At 35.3% G+C, this 21,318-nt stretch overlaps 1 protein-coding gene across 8 annotated transcripts in view; it reads right to left on the reverse strand.

Annotated features, from left to right (window-relative positions):
- PPHLN1 (periphilin 1) overlaps positions 1-21,318 on the reverse strand; it is a 148,042-nt gene that overhangs the window by 33,310 nt on the left and 93,414 nt on the right. For all 8 annotated transcript variants that reach the window (XM_032877003.1, XM_032877002.1, XM_032877000.1 and 5 more), the window contains one exon: positions 15,631-15,771. In XM_032877003.1, the coding sequence (XP_032732894.1) occupies positions 15,631-15,771 (141 nt within the window). The remainder of the gene's footprint in view (positions 1-15,630; positions 15,772-21,318) is intronic.

Consider the following 21,318-nt stretch of genomic DNA (forward strand, 5'->3'; position numbering starts at 1 on the left):
TGTAAGACAGACATGATTATTATCTAATACCTGAATTAAACAACAGTTAAGACAAGACAGCAGATGTCACAAAATGGATCACATCTTAAAAATGAAAAATGACAATGAAGGGAAAATATGAGAATAATTTATATTTAAGGAATGGGGAGGGAAAGCAGGGAGTTCTAGGGAGAAGGAAATATTTACCTTTTTATGGTACTTCCTATATCTAGAAAAATAGATTAGAACCAATAGGTAAAAGAACGAGCCAAATGGAAAATGTAGAAGATAAATTATGAAATCCCCCCTCGAAAAAATATTTCATAGTAAAATTGTTTTTCCATTTCATTTTGAATGAATGGAGGGGAAAAAAGAAAAAAAAAAGCAGAAGCATAAGAGTAAAAGGTTTAACCCAAATCCTGACAATGATGAGAAAATAGCCTCTCAGAGTTAAACTTCTATAGATTTGCTACATAATATTCCTAAGAAATAATTTGAAAGTACTCAAAATTCCAAAGCTGCAAAGAAACAGGCAAAGTAATTAATACTACCATAAACAACTGTATAATGATTTCCAATATACAAGTGGCTTTCACATATAGTGCTTTGTTGGTTCTGTGGGAGAGTGTGTAATTAACTCCATTTAACAAATGAGGAAAAGGGCTCTGAGAAGTTACAACACTAAGTGGAAACATCCCAGTGCTTACTATGCCATATCACTTACAAATGTCCTTTAAAGTAAACATTCAGACATGACAACTTATAGCAGGGGAACTGAATAACAAGGGACAATTATTTGGAACCACTAGAGAAAATCCTTACCTAAAATTTGTTGATAGTGGACAAGGAGGAAAGGTAAAGAGAATGAAGCTTGTGCTGGAGTTTATGTCATGGGGGAACAGATGTATTGGAAAAGCTTTTTAAAGCTCAAAATGCTTCACTTAGAGCATTTTAAGTGAAGACATTCCCAGGGAATGAGGTCCAAGATGGCCTCACCTCTTTTGGGACTTATATTAAATATGGTTCGTACCAGGTTTGGTATCTGTATTGTCCAAATTTTATATTTTATGTAAAAATAATTATCATAATGGAGTTAGTAATCTTCATATTTACAGGTTTATAGCAGGTATAAAATAACCAACTTACTTTTCAACGTAAAGACTGAGATGTTTGGTTTTAACATTTCAAGCTTGATACAAATTACCTTATGAGATAACTTTCAGGAAAACTCCCTTAAAACGAAAACTTTACATTTGTTCTTCAGCAACAAGTTTCTGGAATAAGACCAAATTTTGACAAACTATAACTTTCAAAAACCTTGAAATATAGCCAAAATAAAGGATTTATCTTTAATATGTTTTGAGAATAAGAAATTTTTCAGGGGTAAATCTTATGGAAGTATATTTTACTAAATGTATATATGTAAAGTCTGAACAAGTGGTTGGTAATAATGGATTGTTAGATACAGTAGGGTAGACTTGATGTCTAGACAAGATAGTGGTGAGAGTTACCTTTTAAGAAATTTGTTACTGCTCTGATAAAAAGGGAAAACAAAGAACATTTCTATTATGTAAGGTTAGCGTGAAATGCTTAGATCATGCATATACAATAGAGCTGCCACTGCTTTGAAAACAATTTCATTTTAATCCATCATGTGTTAAAAGCTGATTTTTTCCATGTCCCTAACTCTAGTTAACATTTCACGAAGATGGTACATTTGATTAATCTTCTTATCCATTTTACTTTAAAAGTAAAACAAAAATATCCTCTTATATATTGAGACAGAAGGAGTAAGAACTACTTAGAGTGCTGGGAATCATCAGGCTGTATCGACAAGGACTGAAATTAGACACTGTAAAAAGAGTCACAGAGTTAGCACTGATTAAATGCGACATCTTATTTATGCAAGAAAATACTTTCTCCATAAATTACTGACTGATGCATAGCAACAGTACATATGAGTTTAAAAATTATTTTAATATAAGAACCTGTATCCTTATTAAGAGGTTAAAAAAAATTAAAACACCTAAAAATTGTATACCTTAATCTGAAATTAGCTATACACAAGTGTGTGAAGCAGCAATATTTAGCTTTTAATTTTAAATGATTTAGATTAAGAAGGGATCTAAGCTTATTTAGTCTAACTTCATTTTGAGGAAAAAGTTTAGAAAAGCTAGTGAGCAATCCAGATGGTCACAAGATAATGGTTAACATGTAGAATTCAAATTAAAATAAAAATTATATATTAAGTAGATTGATCTAGATTTACTATAAAACCTTATTAACCTCTAAGTCTAGCAACCTAGATAGGAAACGAAATGATTTCTGAAGTGATTTTTATTTTAAACTGGAATAAGGAAAGGTGAGGATTCCCATCTACAATTTATCTATAAATTATCGAATAAATATATAATCTACCCTTCTTTCATCAGGGAGACTTACTTCAATGTAGAAATATCAGCATTTTCATAAAACAACGTTAGGACACTGTTAAGATAGATATAATTCTGAAACAGTCTAAGAGGTTTTAAAAAATGAATTTGCCTTCATGGTACTTTAAAATTTTTTTTCTAGTTATTATCCACCAAATAAGAAAAAGAGGAAATGGACTTTTCCCCGTTACAAATTGTAATTTTCTATGATTTATGAAATACCATGAATAACGCATTTAAAGAATACTTTTAGGAGGAGGAGTCAAGATGGAAGAGAAGTGGCAGGCTGAGACGACATCAGGTAGCAGGGGATCAGCTAGACAGCTTATCAAACCAGTCCGAACACCTACAAATCCAACAGAAGATCGAGGAGAAGAAGAGCAGAAATTCTAGAAACAGAAAATTGACCACTTTCTGAAAGGTAGGACCTGTGGAGAAGTGATTCCACAGCGACGGGAAGATAGACCGCGGGGGGAGGGGCCGGCTCCCAGCAAGTGGCGGAGCAACGGAGCACAAAATCAGGACTTTTAAAAGTCAGCTCCACTGAGGGACATCGCTCCAGAGGCTAAGCCAGGATGAAGCCCACGCGGGGACAGTGTGGCCTCAGGTCCTGCAGGGTCACAGAAGGATCGGGGGTATCTCAGTGTCACAGAGCTCACAGGTATTAGAGCGGGTAAGCTGGCTACAGAGACGGAGCTGAGGAGTGAGCTCTCAACTCGGGCTACCTTATCCTGATCTGTGGCACAGCCTACTGCTCTGTGAGCAGGGAACCCACAAGATCAGGGGAGACCCCCCTCCAGAAGAGCTCAGGGATCTGTGGGGTTCGGAGACTCCAGGCAGGGCTGTGTGCCAGAGACAGAGAAGCTTGGTCACCGGCTGGGTGAGCTCAGAGCGCAGCCAGAAGCCAGGGAGACGGGAGTGATTGGGCGCTTTTCTCGGAGGGTGCACTGAGGAGGGGGACCTGAGCTCTCAGCTCCTCCAGGCTGGAGATTGGGAGGCCGCCATCTTCATTCCTGTCCTCCGGAACTCTACGGAAAGCGTTCAGGGAAAAAAAGCTCCCAAAAGCGAAACTGAGTGGATTGCTTAGCCTGGCCCCTAGTAAGGGCAGTGCAACTCCCCGGGGCTTAGGCAAACACACTTGAGAATCACTACAAAAGGCCCCTCCCCCAGAAGATCAACAAGAAATCCAGCCAAGACGAAGTTCACTTACCAAGGAGAACAGCGGAATTCCAGAGGAGGAGAAAGTAAAGCATGGAATTCATGGCTTTCTCCCCATGATTCTTTAGTCTTACAAAGTTAATTTTTTTTTAATTTTTTTTCTTCAGCTGAATTTTTTTTTAACTTTTACACTTTCTTCTTTTAACGTTTTTTAACTAGTTTATCTTAACAATACCTTTCATTAAAAAAAATTTTTTTAACCTTCCTTATTATAGTCATATTTTATCCTTCACTGTATCTAACTTTATTTTTTGTATATACATAGGGTTTTTCTTCAAAAAAAAATTTGGGGTACAACTTCTAATAAATCAAAATACACCTTAAATCTAGCATGTGACTTTGTTCTAGTCTCCAGCCTGAGCAAATTCTCTTCATTTTCTTTTTCTTTATTCTCCCAACCAACTTACCTTATCAACTATTTTTTAAAAATTTTTTTAATTAAAAATTTTTTTTTCATCTTTATAGTCATATTCCATCCCTTCATTGTGTTTACCCTTATATATCTCTTTCATTCTTTAAAATTTTGGGAAGTAGTTTCTTCTAAGAGACCAAAATACTCCCCAAATTAAGTGGGCAACCCTGCTCTAATCCCCAGTTTAATATATATATTTTTTTCTTTTATGTATTTTTTCATTATTTGTTTTCTTTTTTTAATTTTTTTTCTGAACGTCTTTTTACCCTCTTTCTTCCCCCAACGATTTGGGGTCTCTTCTGATTTGGTTAAAGCACATTTTCCTGGGGTCTTTGCCACCATTTTAGTATTTTATTCGCTCCTTCATATGTTCTTATCTGGATAAAATGACAAGGCTGAAAAACACAGCACAAAAAAAAAGAACAAGAGGCAGTACCGAAGGATAGGGACCTAATCAATATGGACATTGGTAATATGTCAGATCTAGAGTTCAGAATGATGATTCTCAAGGTGCTAGCCAGGCTTGAAAAAGGCATGGAAGGTATTAGAGAAACCCTGTCTGGAGAAATAAAAGCCCTTTCTGGAGAAATAAAAGATCTAAAATCTAACCAAGTTGAAATCAAAAAAGCTATTAATGAGGTGCAATAAAAAATGGAGGCTCTTACTGCAAGGATAAATGAGGCAGAAGAGAGAATTAGTGATATAGAAGACCAAATGACAGAGAATAAAGAAGTTGAGCAAAAGAAAGACAACTACTGGACCATGAGGGGAGAATTGGAGAGATAAGTGATACGGTAGAGACGAAACAACATTAGAATAATTGGGATTCCAGAAGAAGAGAGAGGGGAGCAGAAGGTATATTGGAGAGAACTATTACAGAGAATTAGCCTAATATGGCAAAGGGAACAAGCATCAAAATCCAGGAGGTGCAGAGAACTCCCCTCAAAATCAGTAAGAATAGGTCCACACCCCGTCATCTGATAGTAAAATTTACAAGTCTTAGCAACAAAAAGAAAATCCTGAAAGCAGCCCGGGACAAGAAGTCTGTAACATACAACAGTAAAAATATTAGATTGGCAGCAGACTTATCCACAGAGACCTGGCAGGCCAGAGAGAGCTGGCATGATATATTCAGAGCACTAAATGAGAAAAACATGCAGCCAAGAATACTATATCCAGCTAGGCTATCATTCAAAATAGAAGGAGAGATAAAAAGCTTCCAGGACAAACAAAAACTAAAAGAAATTGTAAACACCAAACCAGCTCTACAGGAAATATTGAAAGGGGTCCTCTAAGCAAACAGAGACCCTAAAAGTAGTAGGCCAGAAAGGAACAGAGACAATATACAGTAACAGTCACCTTACAGGCAATACAATGACACTGAATTCATCTCTCTCAATAGTTACCCTGAATGTAAATGGGCTAAATGCCCCAATCAAAAGGCACAGGGTATCAGACTGGATAAAAAACAAAACCCATCAATATGCTGTCTACAAGAAACTCATTTTAGACTCAAAGACACCTCCAGATTTAAAGTGAGGGGGTGGAAAACAATTTACAATGCTAAAGGACATCAAAAGAAAGCTGGGGTGGCAATCCTTATTTCAGATCAATTAGATTTTAAGCCAAAGACTATAATAAGATATGAGGAAGGAAACTATATCATACTCAAAGGGTCTATCCAACAAGAAGATCTAATAATTTTAAATATCTATGCCCCTAACATGGGAGCAGCCAACTATATAAACCAATTAATAACAGAATCAAAGAAACACATCAACAATAACACAATAATAGTAGGGGACTTTAACACTCCCCTCACTAAAATGGACAGATCATCCAAGCAAAAGATCAACAAGGAAATACAGGCCTTAAATGACATACTGGACCAGATGGACATCACAGATATGTTCAGAACATTCCATCCCAAAGCAACAGAATACACATTCTTCTCTAGTGCACATGGAACATTCTCCAGAATAGATCATATCCTGGGCCATAAATCAGGTCTCAATGGGTATCAAAATATTGGGATCATTCCATGCATATTTTCAGACCACAATGCTCTGAAGCTAGAACTCAGTCACAAGAGGAAATTTGGAAAGAACCCAAATACATGGAGACTAAAAAGCATCCTTCTAAAGAATGAATGGGTCAACAAGGAAATTAAAGAAGAACTGAAAAAATTCGTGGAAACAAATGATAATGAAAATACAACGGTTCAAATCTGTGGGACACAGCAATATATATAGCAATACAAGCCTTTCTCAAGAAACAAGAAAGGTCTCAAATACACAATCTAACCCTACACCTAAAGGACCTGGAGAAAAAACAACATAGAAAGCCTAAACCCAGCAGGAGAAGAGAAATCACAAAGATCAGAGCAGAAATCAATGACATAGAAACCAAAAAAACCACAACAGAACAAATCAACGAAACTAGGAACTGGTTCTTTAAAAGATTTAGTAAGATTGATAAACCCCTGGCCAGACTTATCAAAAAGAAAAGAGAAAGGACCCAAATAAATAAAATCATGAATGAAAGAGGAGAGATCACAACCAACACCAAAGAAATACAAACAATTATAAGAACATATTATGAGCAACTCTACGCCACCAAATTTGACAATCTGGACGAAACGGATGCATTCCTAGAGACATATAAACTACCACAACTGAACCAGGAAGAAATAGAAAACCTGAACAGATCCATAACCAGTAAGGAGATTGAAACAGTCATCAAAAATCTCCCAACAAACAAGAGCCCAGGGCCAGATGGCTTCCCAGAGGAATTCTACCAAACATTTAAAGAAGAATTAATTCCTATTCTCCTGAAACTGTTCAAAAAAATAGAAATGAAAGGAAAACTTCCTAACTAACTTTATGAGGCCAGCATCACCTTGATCCCAAAACCAGACAAGGATCCCATCAAAAAAGAGAATTACAGACCAATATCCTTGATGAACACAGATGCGAAAATTATCCCCAAAATACTAGCCAATGGGATCCAACACTACATTAAAAGGATGATTCACCACAACCAAGTTGATTTATTCCCAGGCTGCAAGGTTGGTTCAACATCTGCAAATCAATCAATATGATATGATACATTAATAGAAGAAAGAACAAGAACCACATGATACTCTCAATAGATGCTGAGAAAGCATTTGACAAAGTACAGCATCTCTTCCTAATCAAAACTCTTCAGAGTTTAGGGATAGAGGACACATACCTCAATATCATCAAAGCCATCTATGAAAAACCCACCGCAAATATTCTTAATGGAGAAAAAACTGAAAGCTTTTCCACTAAGGTCAGGAACACGACAGGGATATCCATTATCACCACTGCTATTCAACATAGTCCTAGAAGTCCTAGCCTCAGCAATCAGACAACAAAAAGAAATTAAAGGCATCCAAATTGGTAAAGAAGAAGTCAAACTATCACTCTTTGCAGATGATATATGATACTATATGTGGAAAACCCAAAAGGCTCCACTCCAAAATGTTAGAACTTGTACAGGAATTCAGTAAAGTGTCAGGATATAAAATCAATGCACAGAAATCGGTTGCCTTCTTTACACCAACAACAAGACAGAAGAAGGAGAAATTAAGGAGTCAATCCCATTTACAATTGCACCCAAAACCATAAGATACCTAGGAATAAACCTAACCAAAGAGGCAAAGAATCTATACTCAGAAAACTATAAAGTACTCATGAAAGAAATTGAGGAAGACACAAAGAAATGGACAAATGTTCCATGCTCCTGGATTGGAAGAACAAATATTGTGAAAATGTCTATGCTACCTAAAGCAATCTACACATTTAATTCAATCCCTATCAAAATCCCATCCATTTTTTTCAAAGAAGTGGAACAAATAATCCTAAAATTTATATGGAACCAGAAAAGACCTCAAATAGCCAAAGGAATATTGAAAAAGAAAGCCAAAGTTGGTGGCATCACACTTCCAGACTTCAAGCTCTATTACAAAGCTGTCATCATCAAGACGGTATGGTACAGGCACAAAAACAGACACATAGATCAATGGAACAGAATAGAGAGCCTAGAAATAGACCCTCAACTCTATGGTCAACTAATCTTCGACAAAGCAGGAAAGAATGTCCAATGGAAAAAACACAGCCTCTTCAACAAATGGTGTTGGGAGAATTGGACAGCCACATGCAGAAAAATGAAATTGGACCATTTCCTTACACCACACATGAAAATAGACTCAAAACGGATGAAGGACCTCAATGTGAGAGGGAACCATCAAAATCCTTGAGGAAAACACAGGCAGCAACCTCTTCGACCTCAGCCGCAGCAACTTCTTCCTAGGAACGTTGCCAAAGGCAAGGGAAGTAAGGGCAAAACTCAACTATTGGGACTTCATCAAGATCAAAAGCTTTTGCACAGCAAAGGAAACAGTTATTAACAAAGCCAAAAGACAACTGACAGAATGGGAGAAGATATTTGCAAAAGACGTATCAGATAAAGGGCTAGTATCCAAAATCTATGAAGAGCTTAGCAAACTCAACACCCAAAGAACAAATAATCCAATCAAGAAATGGGCAGAAGACATGAACAGACATTTCTGCAAAGAAGACATCCAGATGGACAACAGACACATGAAAAAGTGCTCCACATCACTCAGCATCGGGGAAATACAAATCAAAACCACAATGGGATACCACCTCACGTCAGTCAGAATGGCTATAATTTACAAGTCAGGAAATAACAGGTGTTGGCAAGGATGCGGAGAAAGGGGAACCCTCCTACACTGTTGGTGGGAATGCAAGCTAATGCAACCACTCTGGAAAACAGCATGGAGGTTCCTCAAAAAATTGAAAATAGAGCTACCCTATGACCCAGCAATTGCACTACTGGGTATTTACCCCAAAGATACAAACATGGTGATCCGAAGGGGCACATGCACCCAAATGTTTAGCAGCAATGTCCACAATAGCCAAACTATGGAAAGAACCTAGATGTCCATGAAGAGATGAATGGATAAAGAAGAGGTAGTATATATATACAGTGGAATACTATGCAGCCATCAAAAGAAATGAAATCTTGCCATTTGCGACGACGTGGATGGAACTAGAGTGTATTATGCTTAGCGAAATAAGTCAATGGGAGAAAGACAACTATCATATGATCTCCCTGATATGAGGAAGTGGAGATGCAATGTGGGATGTTGGGGGGTAGGAAAAGAATAAATGAAACAGGATGGGATCGGGAGGGAGACAAACCATAAGAGACTCTTCATCTCACAAAAGAAACAAGGGTTGCCGAGGGGGAGGGGAGGAGGGAGAGGGTGGTGGGGTTACTGACATTGGGGAAGGTATGTGCTATGGTGAGTGTGTAAACCTGGCAATTCACAGACCTGTACCCCTAGGGCTAATAATACATTTTATGTTTACAAAAAAATAAAAAAATAAGAAATTTTAAAAAAAGAACAAAAAGAATACTTTCAGGCACATCCCTTCAACTATATTGGTTGAGATTCCATAAATTCTATCTATTAATAAAAATTTTTGAGAAAGATTGACAATGATTGGTACAAGCAAGAAATGAAGATTCTCTCTATAATCTCATATATTCCAGTTATTCTTAATCTTGGCCTGTTAACTTTACGAGATGTTTTAAAACATACAGATTTCAGAATATACATGGACTCAAGAATCTGATCACCAGGCATTCTAGTGATCTCTTACGGCAGTCATTAAAACCGACACAGCACTTCATGAGACATAAACATAGGCATTTGATAACCACAACTAAACAAACTCCCCTCCCAAACTGCTCATTTTAAATGTAATACTTATATATTTTAAAACTACATACACACCGTTTTTATAAAGGTGGAGAAATGAGAGGAACTGTATTTTAAAACATGGTTTCACAAGTGACTATAAATATCCACTAATAGGGCACTAATTATATACACTGATAGAAAATGGATATATTGAACAGGGTACACGGTAATATTTACTAAATTAAATATTTAATTAATTAATTAATTAATTTAATTTGTAATATTACAAATTAAATAAATTAAATATTTAATTTGTAATATTACAAATTAAATATTTGTATTTAAAGAAAAAATATGGAGACACACATACCAACTCTTATCTCTATTCATCAGGATCAATCATGATCCCAATATATGTATGTATATACATACAAAGTATGTACATACACATAAATACTATATATAAACTGCGTATATACATACATATATGGTTTCATTACCTATACACTGGAGAAAGAAACTGAGTGGCTAAGAATTATGAAGGAAACTTTTTTTTCACTGCATAATCTCTTGTGTCCTCTGAAATTCATGTTTATATATGTTACTACTTAAGATACAGCCTTAATGAATGGGCTGGAGGGTATTCAACATAAACCAAATCAAATCACATGTTTTGAGACATGATCATAACTTTAGTTCCTAACTAAATCATTATTATTGTCAGTACAATCAACTGTTCTGAAAAAGACTTTCATAAATATTTGTTACAGGTGATATTTACAGTGTTAGAACTGTCAAAACTCATCCAACTGATTATTATCTATGCATTTTATTGCATCTTAATTATACATCAATTAAAAATACATAAGATAAAATTTCTTCAGTTTACATAAAGCTAAGGTGGTAATAGTTCTCAAGCTTTCAGCGTATTAAAAAACTGCAGAAGAACTAAGAAAAAACAACTACCTCCTTCTAACTCCTTACTTCAATTATGGTCCATAGACTAGGACAATCAGCATCACCAAGGAGCATGTTAGAAATTCTCATCTTGGGGCGCCTGGGTGGCTCAGTGGGTTAAGCCTCTGCCTTCGGCTCAGGTCATGATCTCAGGGTCCTGGGATCAAGCCCCGCATCGGGCTCTCTGCTCAGCAGGGAGCCTGCTTCCCCCTCTCTCTCTGCCTGCCTCTCTGCCTACTTGTGATCTCTGGCTGTCAAATAAAAAAATAAAATCTTAAGAAAAAAAAAAAGAAATTCTCATCTCAATCCCCATCCCAGATCTACAGAGTCAGAAAATGTATTTTAACAAGATCCACAAATGACTTCTGTGCATATTAAAACTTGAGAAGCTCTGATAACCGATTTACCAGAGGAGTCATGGTAGAAATCCAAGAAGCCCTACGTTTAAAAAGCCCCACAGATGTATAACAAAGGTAGAGAGAGAACACAATGTAAGTACTATGCTTTGAGGGGGAAGAGATGGAAAGTTCTGTTTTCAAGACTATTAGTTTGCATAGCAAAAGATCCTAACAAACAGCAGTTACTTATCCTCTTCAGTCTGTTTCATTAGGTAACTGCTTCTCTTCTACTTTTGTCTGTGGGGGCATTTTAGCCACCCTGACGTTCACAGTGTACAATGTACTAGGCAGAGCCTCAACATGCATATTACATACATCTACTCCATCCCAGATCTACTCAGATTATTTGATGCCATCTGAAGAAAGCAGATGGATAGAAAACTCTAATCTAGATCTTGCCCTTGGGGAATTACAAGAGATTTAAAAATATCATTAGATGCCAGATGTCCAAAAAACAGAGGCTCTCAGTGACAGGCTACATTTAAGCACAATTTTAACAAAGCATAAGGTTAAATATGAAAAGGGTTCCAAACAGTCAAAGTAAATATTACCTTATCCCCAGAGGTGCAATAAAGTGAAGAAGGGTTATGTAGTAATACAGATGTCAATTTGTGTTGTTTGTTCAAAGTGACAGTTTATTAAAAGATTCCTCACTGACAAAATAGCAAGTAGTGAGATTCACTTTCAAATCAGATAATTTAGTAATAGAGGTATGTGAGGACTTGTGAGATATTACAATCAAGGGGTTAATCTGAACACCTGAGACAGATTATGAATCACCTATACTTTTGCAGGCTGGCTATGTAGGTATTACTTATAATGACAGTAGAAATTCTGAAATCTCCCTCTCTAAGCTAAGAACCTTGAAAAATATTCTGGTAAGTGAAAGTAAAATTGGCCCAAACTGGGAAACTCCGGGGAAATGAAGGTAAAAGAAGATATACCATAGGATCTAAAATATAAGGAGGCTAAATGTGCTGTGGCAATAGAATGGATCATCTCCACTAAAGGACATTTACGTACAAGTGGGCAGGATGATTCAAATGATCTCTAGCAATACAAAGAGACTCAACCTGATGTCTTCTGGCTCAACGATTTTAGACTGTGGTTCTCTACCATATTTGACTATAACATGGGGAGCTTTTTCAAAAAGCATCTACATTTCCAACCCTATCAAAATTCTTATGTGCACAGGGATGAGATGGTAATAATGTGGCAAAAAACATGAATTTGCCCTCTCACCGAAGTGATTCAGATACAAACTACCTCCATATGTATGCCCTTAAACATCAAATAGCCACTTTGTGGGCATAATGAATTAAACCAAATTTTGGCCTAGAGAGATTAAATTTATTTTATATTGCAATACTGCCACAAGTTAATGATTTCCTTATGATTCAGGGGCTTAAGAATCTAATTTATAGAAACACTAAAAAAATTATATGTTATATTATAAGATATCTGAACATACTGCAGTTGATAGAAAAAGCAGCTTGGGCATTACACCAATATTTACATTTCTATATTATTCTAAGCTTGAATTGTTGTCCTCATCTACATGGGCTTTTTTGGGTTATTATTCTTTTTTTTTTTTTTAAATCATGGAGTATTTCAAGCATGTGGAAAAATATAAAGAATAATTACTGGACAGCTGTGTAACTACCATCTGGCTTTCTCAAGCCTTTACATTATTCCTATCCATTTGGCATTTAATTTCTAAAAATAAAATGTGCAAAAGTTGAAAACAGAGAAAATGAGGGGAAAATCCCCTTATTAACTTTTTCATTTTCAAAAGTCACTGTAACTTTTAGACACAAATTTATAAAATAATTATATATGATTATTTACTAGCTTTCTAACATCTTGGGGATTTTCAGTTTGATTTTCTTGTCAATATATGAAAACCAAAGTGCTCTTTTTTTTTAATTTTTTTTCCCCAAGATTTTATTTATTTATTTGAGAGAGAGAGAGAGATCACAAGTAGGCAGAGAGGCAGACAGAGAGGCAGGCAGAGAGAAGAAGGGAAGCAGGCTCCCTGCTGAGCAGAGAGCCCAATACGGGGCTTGATCCCAGGACTCTGGGATCATGACCTGAGCCAAAGGCAGAGGCTTTAACTCACTAAGCCACTCAGGCGCCCCTAAAGTGCTCTTTTAAAAAGAGAGTATGGTAACATTATTTAGTACGATAATTTATTTTTAACACTTAAGATTAGTTAACATTATTAACTTTTCTATTTTATAACACTTCTAAGAACTGTCTTTACTTCTTTAGTTATATCAGAATAGAGAAATTTCCTTTTAGATTTATTTTTCCTTCTTTAGTCATCTGTCTTTGCTATAATAATCTCAATATTCTTTAGTGTTAGATTTTTCACGTGTTTTTGAACAATGGAAAAATGAAAACAGAAATCTAGGCATACTTATAGGCCAAACATGTATGGATGTCTATAGAGTACTACAAAAAATTAATTCCATACTAAATAATTTTATGTGTATACTGCTAGGCTATACACATCTGACTGGCAGATCTTTTTAAGATCAAATAAATCAACTATGAATAATAACAAGAGGAGATAGAAATATTAATAAATGAAAACAAAATTACCATACGCTGCTATTTCAAATTTTCTACCAGTTATATTCTTCACATGGTCTTAGCCAAAAGGCCAAGAGGCAATCTACCAGTTATATTCTTAAGAGAGCCTCTCCTTTAAAGAACTGCTGTTTAGGTGGAAAAGATAATATTAAATCATTCATTCAATAAACGCTTCCCTAGCACTTACTACAAAGTGCTGGGCTTAGGCACCATGTTAGGTGGTCAGGTTAAGATGCAGTCTCTAACTGACAGTTGCTCAGGAGCTATTCAGAGGTCACTTCCAAGTTTATGACTCCACTCACCATCTATAGAAAATACTTCCTTTGAGTCTACTACATGCCAATCACTACATAAGGTAATGGAGATAAAGTAATAAAACATAGTCACTGCTCTCACGAAGCTTCCATTATGATGATGGGGGACAAACAAGCAAATAAAAACATTATGTCAAGTGGTTTAAAAAAAAAAAAAAGCACTACCAAGAAAAGTAAGTCAGAGTAAAAGGACAAAAGGGCAGTATTTCTACATAGGGTAATGATATTCATATGCATGTTGAAGATACACTGAAGGAGCAAACCTTTTATTTATGCTGTCAATTAACTGGTAATTTGTAAGGCACCAATCACCTTCATATCACAAATTAAACAGGATTTTCTCACTCTTCATTTTACTTCTATTCTTCCAGGCATCTGACACTGCTCACCACCACCAGTCTGAAATTCTACTGACTTACAAAACAAATCTCCTATCCAGATTCTTATCCTTTGCCATTGGGGTGGCATCAATATGAACTGTACAATCACAATAAGGATTTAATTAATATGATCTCCTATTCAACTACAGAAAATAGGTTTAACTGATGTGAAATTGGAAAGCACCCTGAGAAAAGATTTAACTTTATTCTTAATTTCCAATAGGTTTTAGAAGACTATATAACAATAGGACATCTACTCAAAGCACTGGAGAGTAACCATCAAAAACACCTGTACACAATGAGTAACGTACAGAATTGCTGAATCACTATACTGTATACCTGAAACTAATATAACACTGGAATCACTATACTGTATACCTGAAACTAATATAACACTGTATATTAACTATACTGGGGAAAAAACACACTTGTACTGCATGTTACATGTTATAAAACCCTGTCAAATTTTATAGACTTCATTTAATCCTCTAAAGTGATAATACACTATAAGGCAGGTAATATTTCCACATTAAAACATTTTTAAACTTTGCTAAGCATAATGAGCCCAAGTGATGATTTAAAAGAAAATGGTTTTAAATCTCAATAGGTAAGACAAAGCCTCTAAGCTTATTCCATTGAAAAAATATATTTCACACTGCAGTAAAATACAGCTAGACAGTTCTGACCTATAAATATTTTTTAAGCAACCCATTTAATTAAAAACAAGATTCTAACTTTTCAGAATGACACCATTAAATCTATGTACTTATCCTTCACTTTTTCTTTAATATTTGAAAAATGCATAAAAGTAAAATGAAAAATATAAATGTCTATAATCCCAATATTCTAAAATAATATCCGCTAATATTTTGGTATATTTAAAATTTCTTTCAGCCCATTCCTATTGATTTTAATAGTTTAAAATTGCTTCATACTAGCAAGCATATTGATATTCTCTAAATAGAGTTTGTTTTTTATTGAAAAAATAAAAAAGTAAACAGGAATAGGGGACCAAACTGATCGATATTACTGTGAAATCGAATCAAACAATTTTTAGTTTCTTACATTCTAATTTCAGAATCATGCATGAAAAACAAAATGAAATACATGTATTCAATAAATACTTTAACTACCATGTGCAAAGTGATAGGAACAAAAGATTATGTACTTAAAGAAGATTAAATTCTCACCTGTTCAATCTCTTTGGTTTTTGATGCTATTGCTTTAGAGCGACTGGTTAGCTGACTATCTTCAAATAATTCTATGCCATCTGTTGCATTTGACTCAGGCTCCTCTGGCTGGTCAATAAACAATGGTGCTGTGGATCCTGCCTTCAAAAAAAATTAGAAATCTTTAATTATACATAGCACTGAAGATGAATGCGTAGAGGCACTAATTGGTACAACATATCAAGAGAAAGTGCTAAATTCAACCGGTTTTAAGAAAACACTTTCAATTTTGCCGTGCATAATGAGCATATGTGAGGAGGGCCAAAGAGGAAATGACAGCTACTTTTAAAATTTTAGGTAAGACAAAGAATCTAAGCTTACTTCATTCCAAAATTATATTTCACACTATATATTAAGATACAGCTAGAAGGTTCTGTTCTATAACTATTCCTTAAGCAATCTATTTAAGAAACACTGAAGAGAAAAAGCCTAATTGGAAGAGATCGGCACACGTAAGCATATTAAAAAAGAACATGGAAAAGGGCTCTGCTTTCAGAAATTAAAAATACCTTGCTCCTATAGCATAAAAATTTATTGAAATCACTGAAAAGAAAAATCCCCAAAGCAATAATAATCACTTCTATTTCATAGCAATAATTCATTAAATACATAATCCCACAAAAAAGCTCACAGCTGACTACTGTACTTTCCAATAACACTTTTGTAGAAAAGATAAAAACTTTAAAAAAGTGAGGGAAAACAATTATTTAACTATACTCATTTGTTTTTTCTAAAATTTACTGTGGGGGTTCCTGGTGGCTCAATTGGTTATGCATCTGACTTCAGGATCCTGGGATGGGGGGGCACCTGGGTGGCTCAGTGGGTTAAAGCCTCTGCCTTTGGCTCAGGTCATGATCCCAGGGTCCTGGGATCGAGTCCTGCATCAGGCTCTCTGCTCAGCCGGGAGCCTGCTTCCTGCTCTCTGTCTGCCTGCTTCTCTGACTACTCGTGATCTCTGTCAAGTAAAGAAAAATCTTAAAAAAAAAAAAAAAAAAAAAAGGATCCTGGGATGGGGCCCTGTGTCACGCTCCATGCTCGATGGGGAGTCCACTTCTCCCTCCACCCCTGCCACTCCCCCAACTCGTGCTGTCTCTCTCTCTCAAATAAATAAAATCATTTTTAAAAATTTACTGTGTGACATTTATGGCAGCATTATCTATGATAGCCAAATTATGGAAACAGCCCAAGTGCCCATCAACTAAGGGATAAGGAAGATGTGGTGTGTGTACACACACACACACGCACACAGGAATATTACTCAGCCATCAAAGAAAAATGAAGTACTGCCACACACAGTGACGTGAATGGAGCTAGAGTATATTATGCTAAGTGATTTAAGTTAGTCAGAAAAAAGACAAATGCCATATGATTTCACTCATATATGGAATTTAAAAAACAAAACAAACGAGCAAAGGAAAAACAAGAAAAAGAAAAAATAAGAAAAAGATTCTTAACTATAGAGAACTGTTGCAAATCTCCAAAAAATTTTCCAACACATTTACTGAAAAATATCGACATATAAGTGGACCTATGCAGTTCAAATGTCAACCGTAATAAAAGAAAAACTATCAACCAAGAATCCTATATCCAGGAAAATTGTCCTTCAGAAATGAGGGAAAAATTAAGACATTCTCAGATTAACAAAACCTGAGGGAGGTTATGGCTACTAAATCTGCCCTGCAATAAATGCTCAAGGGGGTCCTGCAAGGATACTACACAGTACTTCAAAGCCTTATGGAGAAATAAAGAACTCTATAAAAGTTTTGTTTTTGTCTATAAAAGAAAAAAAATAAAGAACTCTATAAAAATAAATACATAGGCAATTATAAAAACTAGTATTATTATACTAATGCTCTGCAACTGCACTTTTTTTTCTTTTGTTTTCTACACTGGATTTAAGAGACTAATATATTTAAAGAACACTAAAGAGTACTATTAGTGTAAAGGCTAATAGTACTGCGGCATGCCTGGGCGGCTCGCTCATTAAGCTTCCAACTCTTGATCTCAGCTCAGGTCTTGACCTCAGAGTCATGAGTTCAAGCCCTGCACTGGGCTCCATGGTGGGTGTGGAGCCTACTTAAAAAAAAAAAAGAAAAAGAAAAAGCTAGTATTACTATAACTCCAAATTTTGTTTTCTAGATAACTCAAGAGACTACTGCATTTAAAAGAATTATTAGTTTATGTTTTGGGGCACATAATGTATAAAAAGATATAATTTTGTGACATCAAAAACTAAAAGGGGTAGAGATGGAGTTGTAGAGGAGCAGAGTTTTTGTGTATTATTGAACTTAAACTGATATAAATACAAATTAGTGTATAACCTTAGGATATAAATGTAATCCTTGTGGTAACCACAAAGATAATAGGCAAGGAATATGTACAAAAAGAAATTAAGAAAGAATTTAACATTTCACTACCCATCCCCTACAGAATCAATTAAACAAAAGAATATAAGAATGCAGGAAATGAGGGACAAAAGATACAGGGCATGTAAAAAACAAATAGCCCAATGACAGAAGCCCTTCTTCTTAGTAATTAATTAAATCTTAATTGATTAAACACTCCAATCAAAGGACAAAGATTGGCAGAACAGATAAAACACATGACCCAACAATATACTGTCTACAAGACTTACTTCAGACTCAATGACACAAACATGTTGAAAGTAAAAGGATGGAAAAAGATATTCCATGCAAATAGTAACTTAAAAAAAGTAGGTGTGGCTACACCAATATCAGTCAAAACAGACTTTAAATCAAAAAAGGTTACAAGAGACAAAGTATTAAATATTAATAAAAGGTTCAATGCAGCAAGAAGATTTAACAATTACAAGTATCTATTGACCTAATGACACAGCATCAAAATATATGAAGTAAAAAATGCCAGAACTGAAAGGAGAAATAATAGTTATACAGTAAGTTGAAGACTTCAGTACCCTTGTCACAATAATGGAAAGAAAAATCAGATAAAAGTAAGGAAACAAAGGACTTAAACAAGACAATCCACAAAGTAGATCTAACAGACAAAGTTCACTCTATCCAACAACAACAGAATATATTCTCAAGTGCATGAGACAGTATTTAAACAGACTTAAGTGTTAGGCCATATATAAAATGTCAATAAATTTAAAAAGTAAAACTGGAAAATTCATAAAATTGTGGAAATTAAACAACACAATTTTAAACAAGCAATAAGCCAAAGAAGAAATCACATGTAAAGTAGGAAAATACTTAGAGACAAAGAAAGTGAAAACACAATGTATAAAAACTTAGGAGAAGCAGCAAACCAGTGCTAAGAGGGAAATTAATGGCTATAAACACTTATATTAAAAAAACAAGAACAAACTCAAATCAATAACCTAACTTCACAACTTAAGGAACTAGAAAAAACAGAACTAAACCCAAAGCTTGCAGAAAGAAAGAAATAAAGATTAGAGCATAGGTAAATGAAATAAATAGAAAACAAGAGAAAAAAATCATGGGGCACCTGGGTGTCTCAGTTGTTAAGTGTCTGTCTTCCACTCAGGTCATGATCCCAGGGTCCTGGTTGGGATCGAGCCCCGCACTGGGCTCCCTGCTTGGCAGGAAGCCTGCTTCTCCCTCTCCCACTCCCCCTGCTTCTGTTCCCTCTCTTGCTGTGTCCCTCTCTGTCAAATAAATAAATAAAATCTTAAAAAAAAAAAAAAAAGAAAGAAAGAAAGTAAAGAAAAAAAAATCAAAGAAATAAAAAGCTGGTTCTTCGAAAAGATCATGACTGACAAACCTTTAGCTGGAAGGACTAAGGAAAAAAAAAAGAGAAGACTCAAATTACTAAAATCAAAAATGAAAGTGCGAACGTTACTACCAATTGTATAGAAATAAGGATTATTAAGAGAATATTATGAATAACTGCATGCTGACTAATAGGATAACCTAAATAAAATGGACAATTCCTAGAAATACAAAACCTACCAAGACTAAGTCAAGAAGAAATAGAAAATCTAAATAGACTTGTAACTTCTAAGGAAATTAACATCAGTAATAAAAAATCTCCCAACAAAGAAAAGCCATGAATCTAATGGTTTCACTGATAAATAAGCTCTACCAAAAATTTAAAGAATATCAAGCCTTTTTTTTTTTTAAGATTTTATTTATTGATTTGACAGAGAGAGATCACAAGTAGACAGAGAGGCAGGCAGAGAGAGAGAGGGAAGCAGGCTCCCTGCCGAGCAGAGAGCCCGATGCGGGACTCGATCCCAGGACCCTGAGATCATGACCTGAGCCGAAGGCAGCAGCTTAACCCACTGAGCCACCCAGGCGCCCCAGAATATCAAGCCTTTTAAAACTCTTTCAAAAAAACTGAAGAGGAAGGAACACTTCCTAATTCATTCTAAGGGGACATTATTACCTCGAAACCAAAGCCAGACAAAGACATTACAACAAAAGCTATACACTCCCATATCCCTTAGGAACACTGATGCCAAAAATCTCAAAAAAAACACTAGCAAAAAGTATTCAGCAGCATATTAAAAGGATTATACATCATGCGCAAGTGGGATTTATTCCTGAAACGCAAGGGATAGTTCGACACAGGAAAACTGATCAATGTAATACTCTACATCAACAGAATGATGGGAAAAAAATCTACACAATCATCTCAATTCATATGGAAAAAGCATCTGACAAAATTTAACACCCTTTCATGATGAGATACTCAACAAACTAGGACCAGAAGTAAACTGCATAATAAAAGCCATGTATGAAAAACCCACAGCTAGCCTCACACTCAATACTGAAACACTGATCTTTCTTTAAGATCAGGGACAAGGCAAGGATCCCTGCTTTCACCACTTCCATGCAAAACAGTACTGGGAGTTTTAGTCAGAACAGTTAGGGAAGGAGAGGAGAGAGGAGAAGGGGTATGCAAATTATAAAGGAATAAATAAAATTCTCTTTTTGCAGATACGACCTTATATGTAGAAAACCCTAAAGATTACACACACACACACACACACACACACACACACACACACACAATATAAATGAATTCAGCAAAGTAGCAAGATACAAACTCAACAGATAAAAATTAATTGCATTTCTGTAGATGAACAACAAAATAATTTAAAAAGTAAATCACAGAAGAATTCCACTTACAATAGCATCAAAAAGGACAAAATTTAGGAATTAACCAAGGAGATGAAAAATTTATATAATGAAAACTATAAAAACACTGCTGAAATAAAACATAAATGAAAACACATCCCATGTGCACACACTGCAAAGACTTAATATTATTAAAATGTCAGTAATACCCAAAGCAATCTACATTTTCAAGGTACTCCCTACCAAAATACCAATGCCATTTTTTACAGAAATAAGAAAAAAAAAAAAAAAAACCCTCTACTAAAATTCATAAGGAATCTGAAGGGACCCAGGATACCTAAAATAAGCCTGGAAAAAGAGCAAAAGCGGAAGATCTACACTTCCTGATTTCAAAACTTACCACCAAGCTACATTAATCAAATCAGTGTAATACTGGCATAAAGACAAACATATAAACCACTGGAATAGAAAAGAGCCCAGAAGTCATCACATACATGTTAAATGTTTTTTAATAAGGATGCCAAGACCATACAATGGGAAAACTACACCCCTTTTAACAGATGATACT

This window comes from Lontra canadensis, unplaced genomic scaffold (genome assembly GCF_010015895.1).
Source record: "Lontra canadensis isolate GAN:19392208 unplaced genomic scaffold, GSC_riverotter_1.0 scaffold59, whole genome shotgun sequence".
Classification (NCBI taxonomy): Eukaryota; Metazoa; Chordata; class Mammalia; order Carnivora; family Mustelidae; genus Lontra; species Lontra canadensis.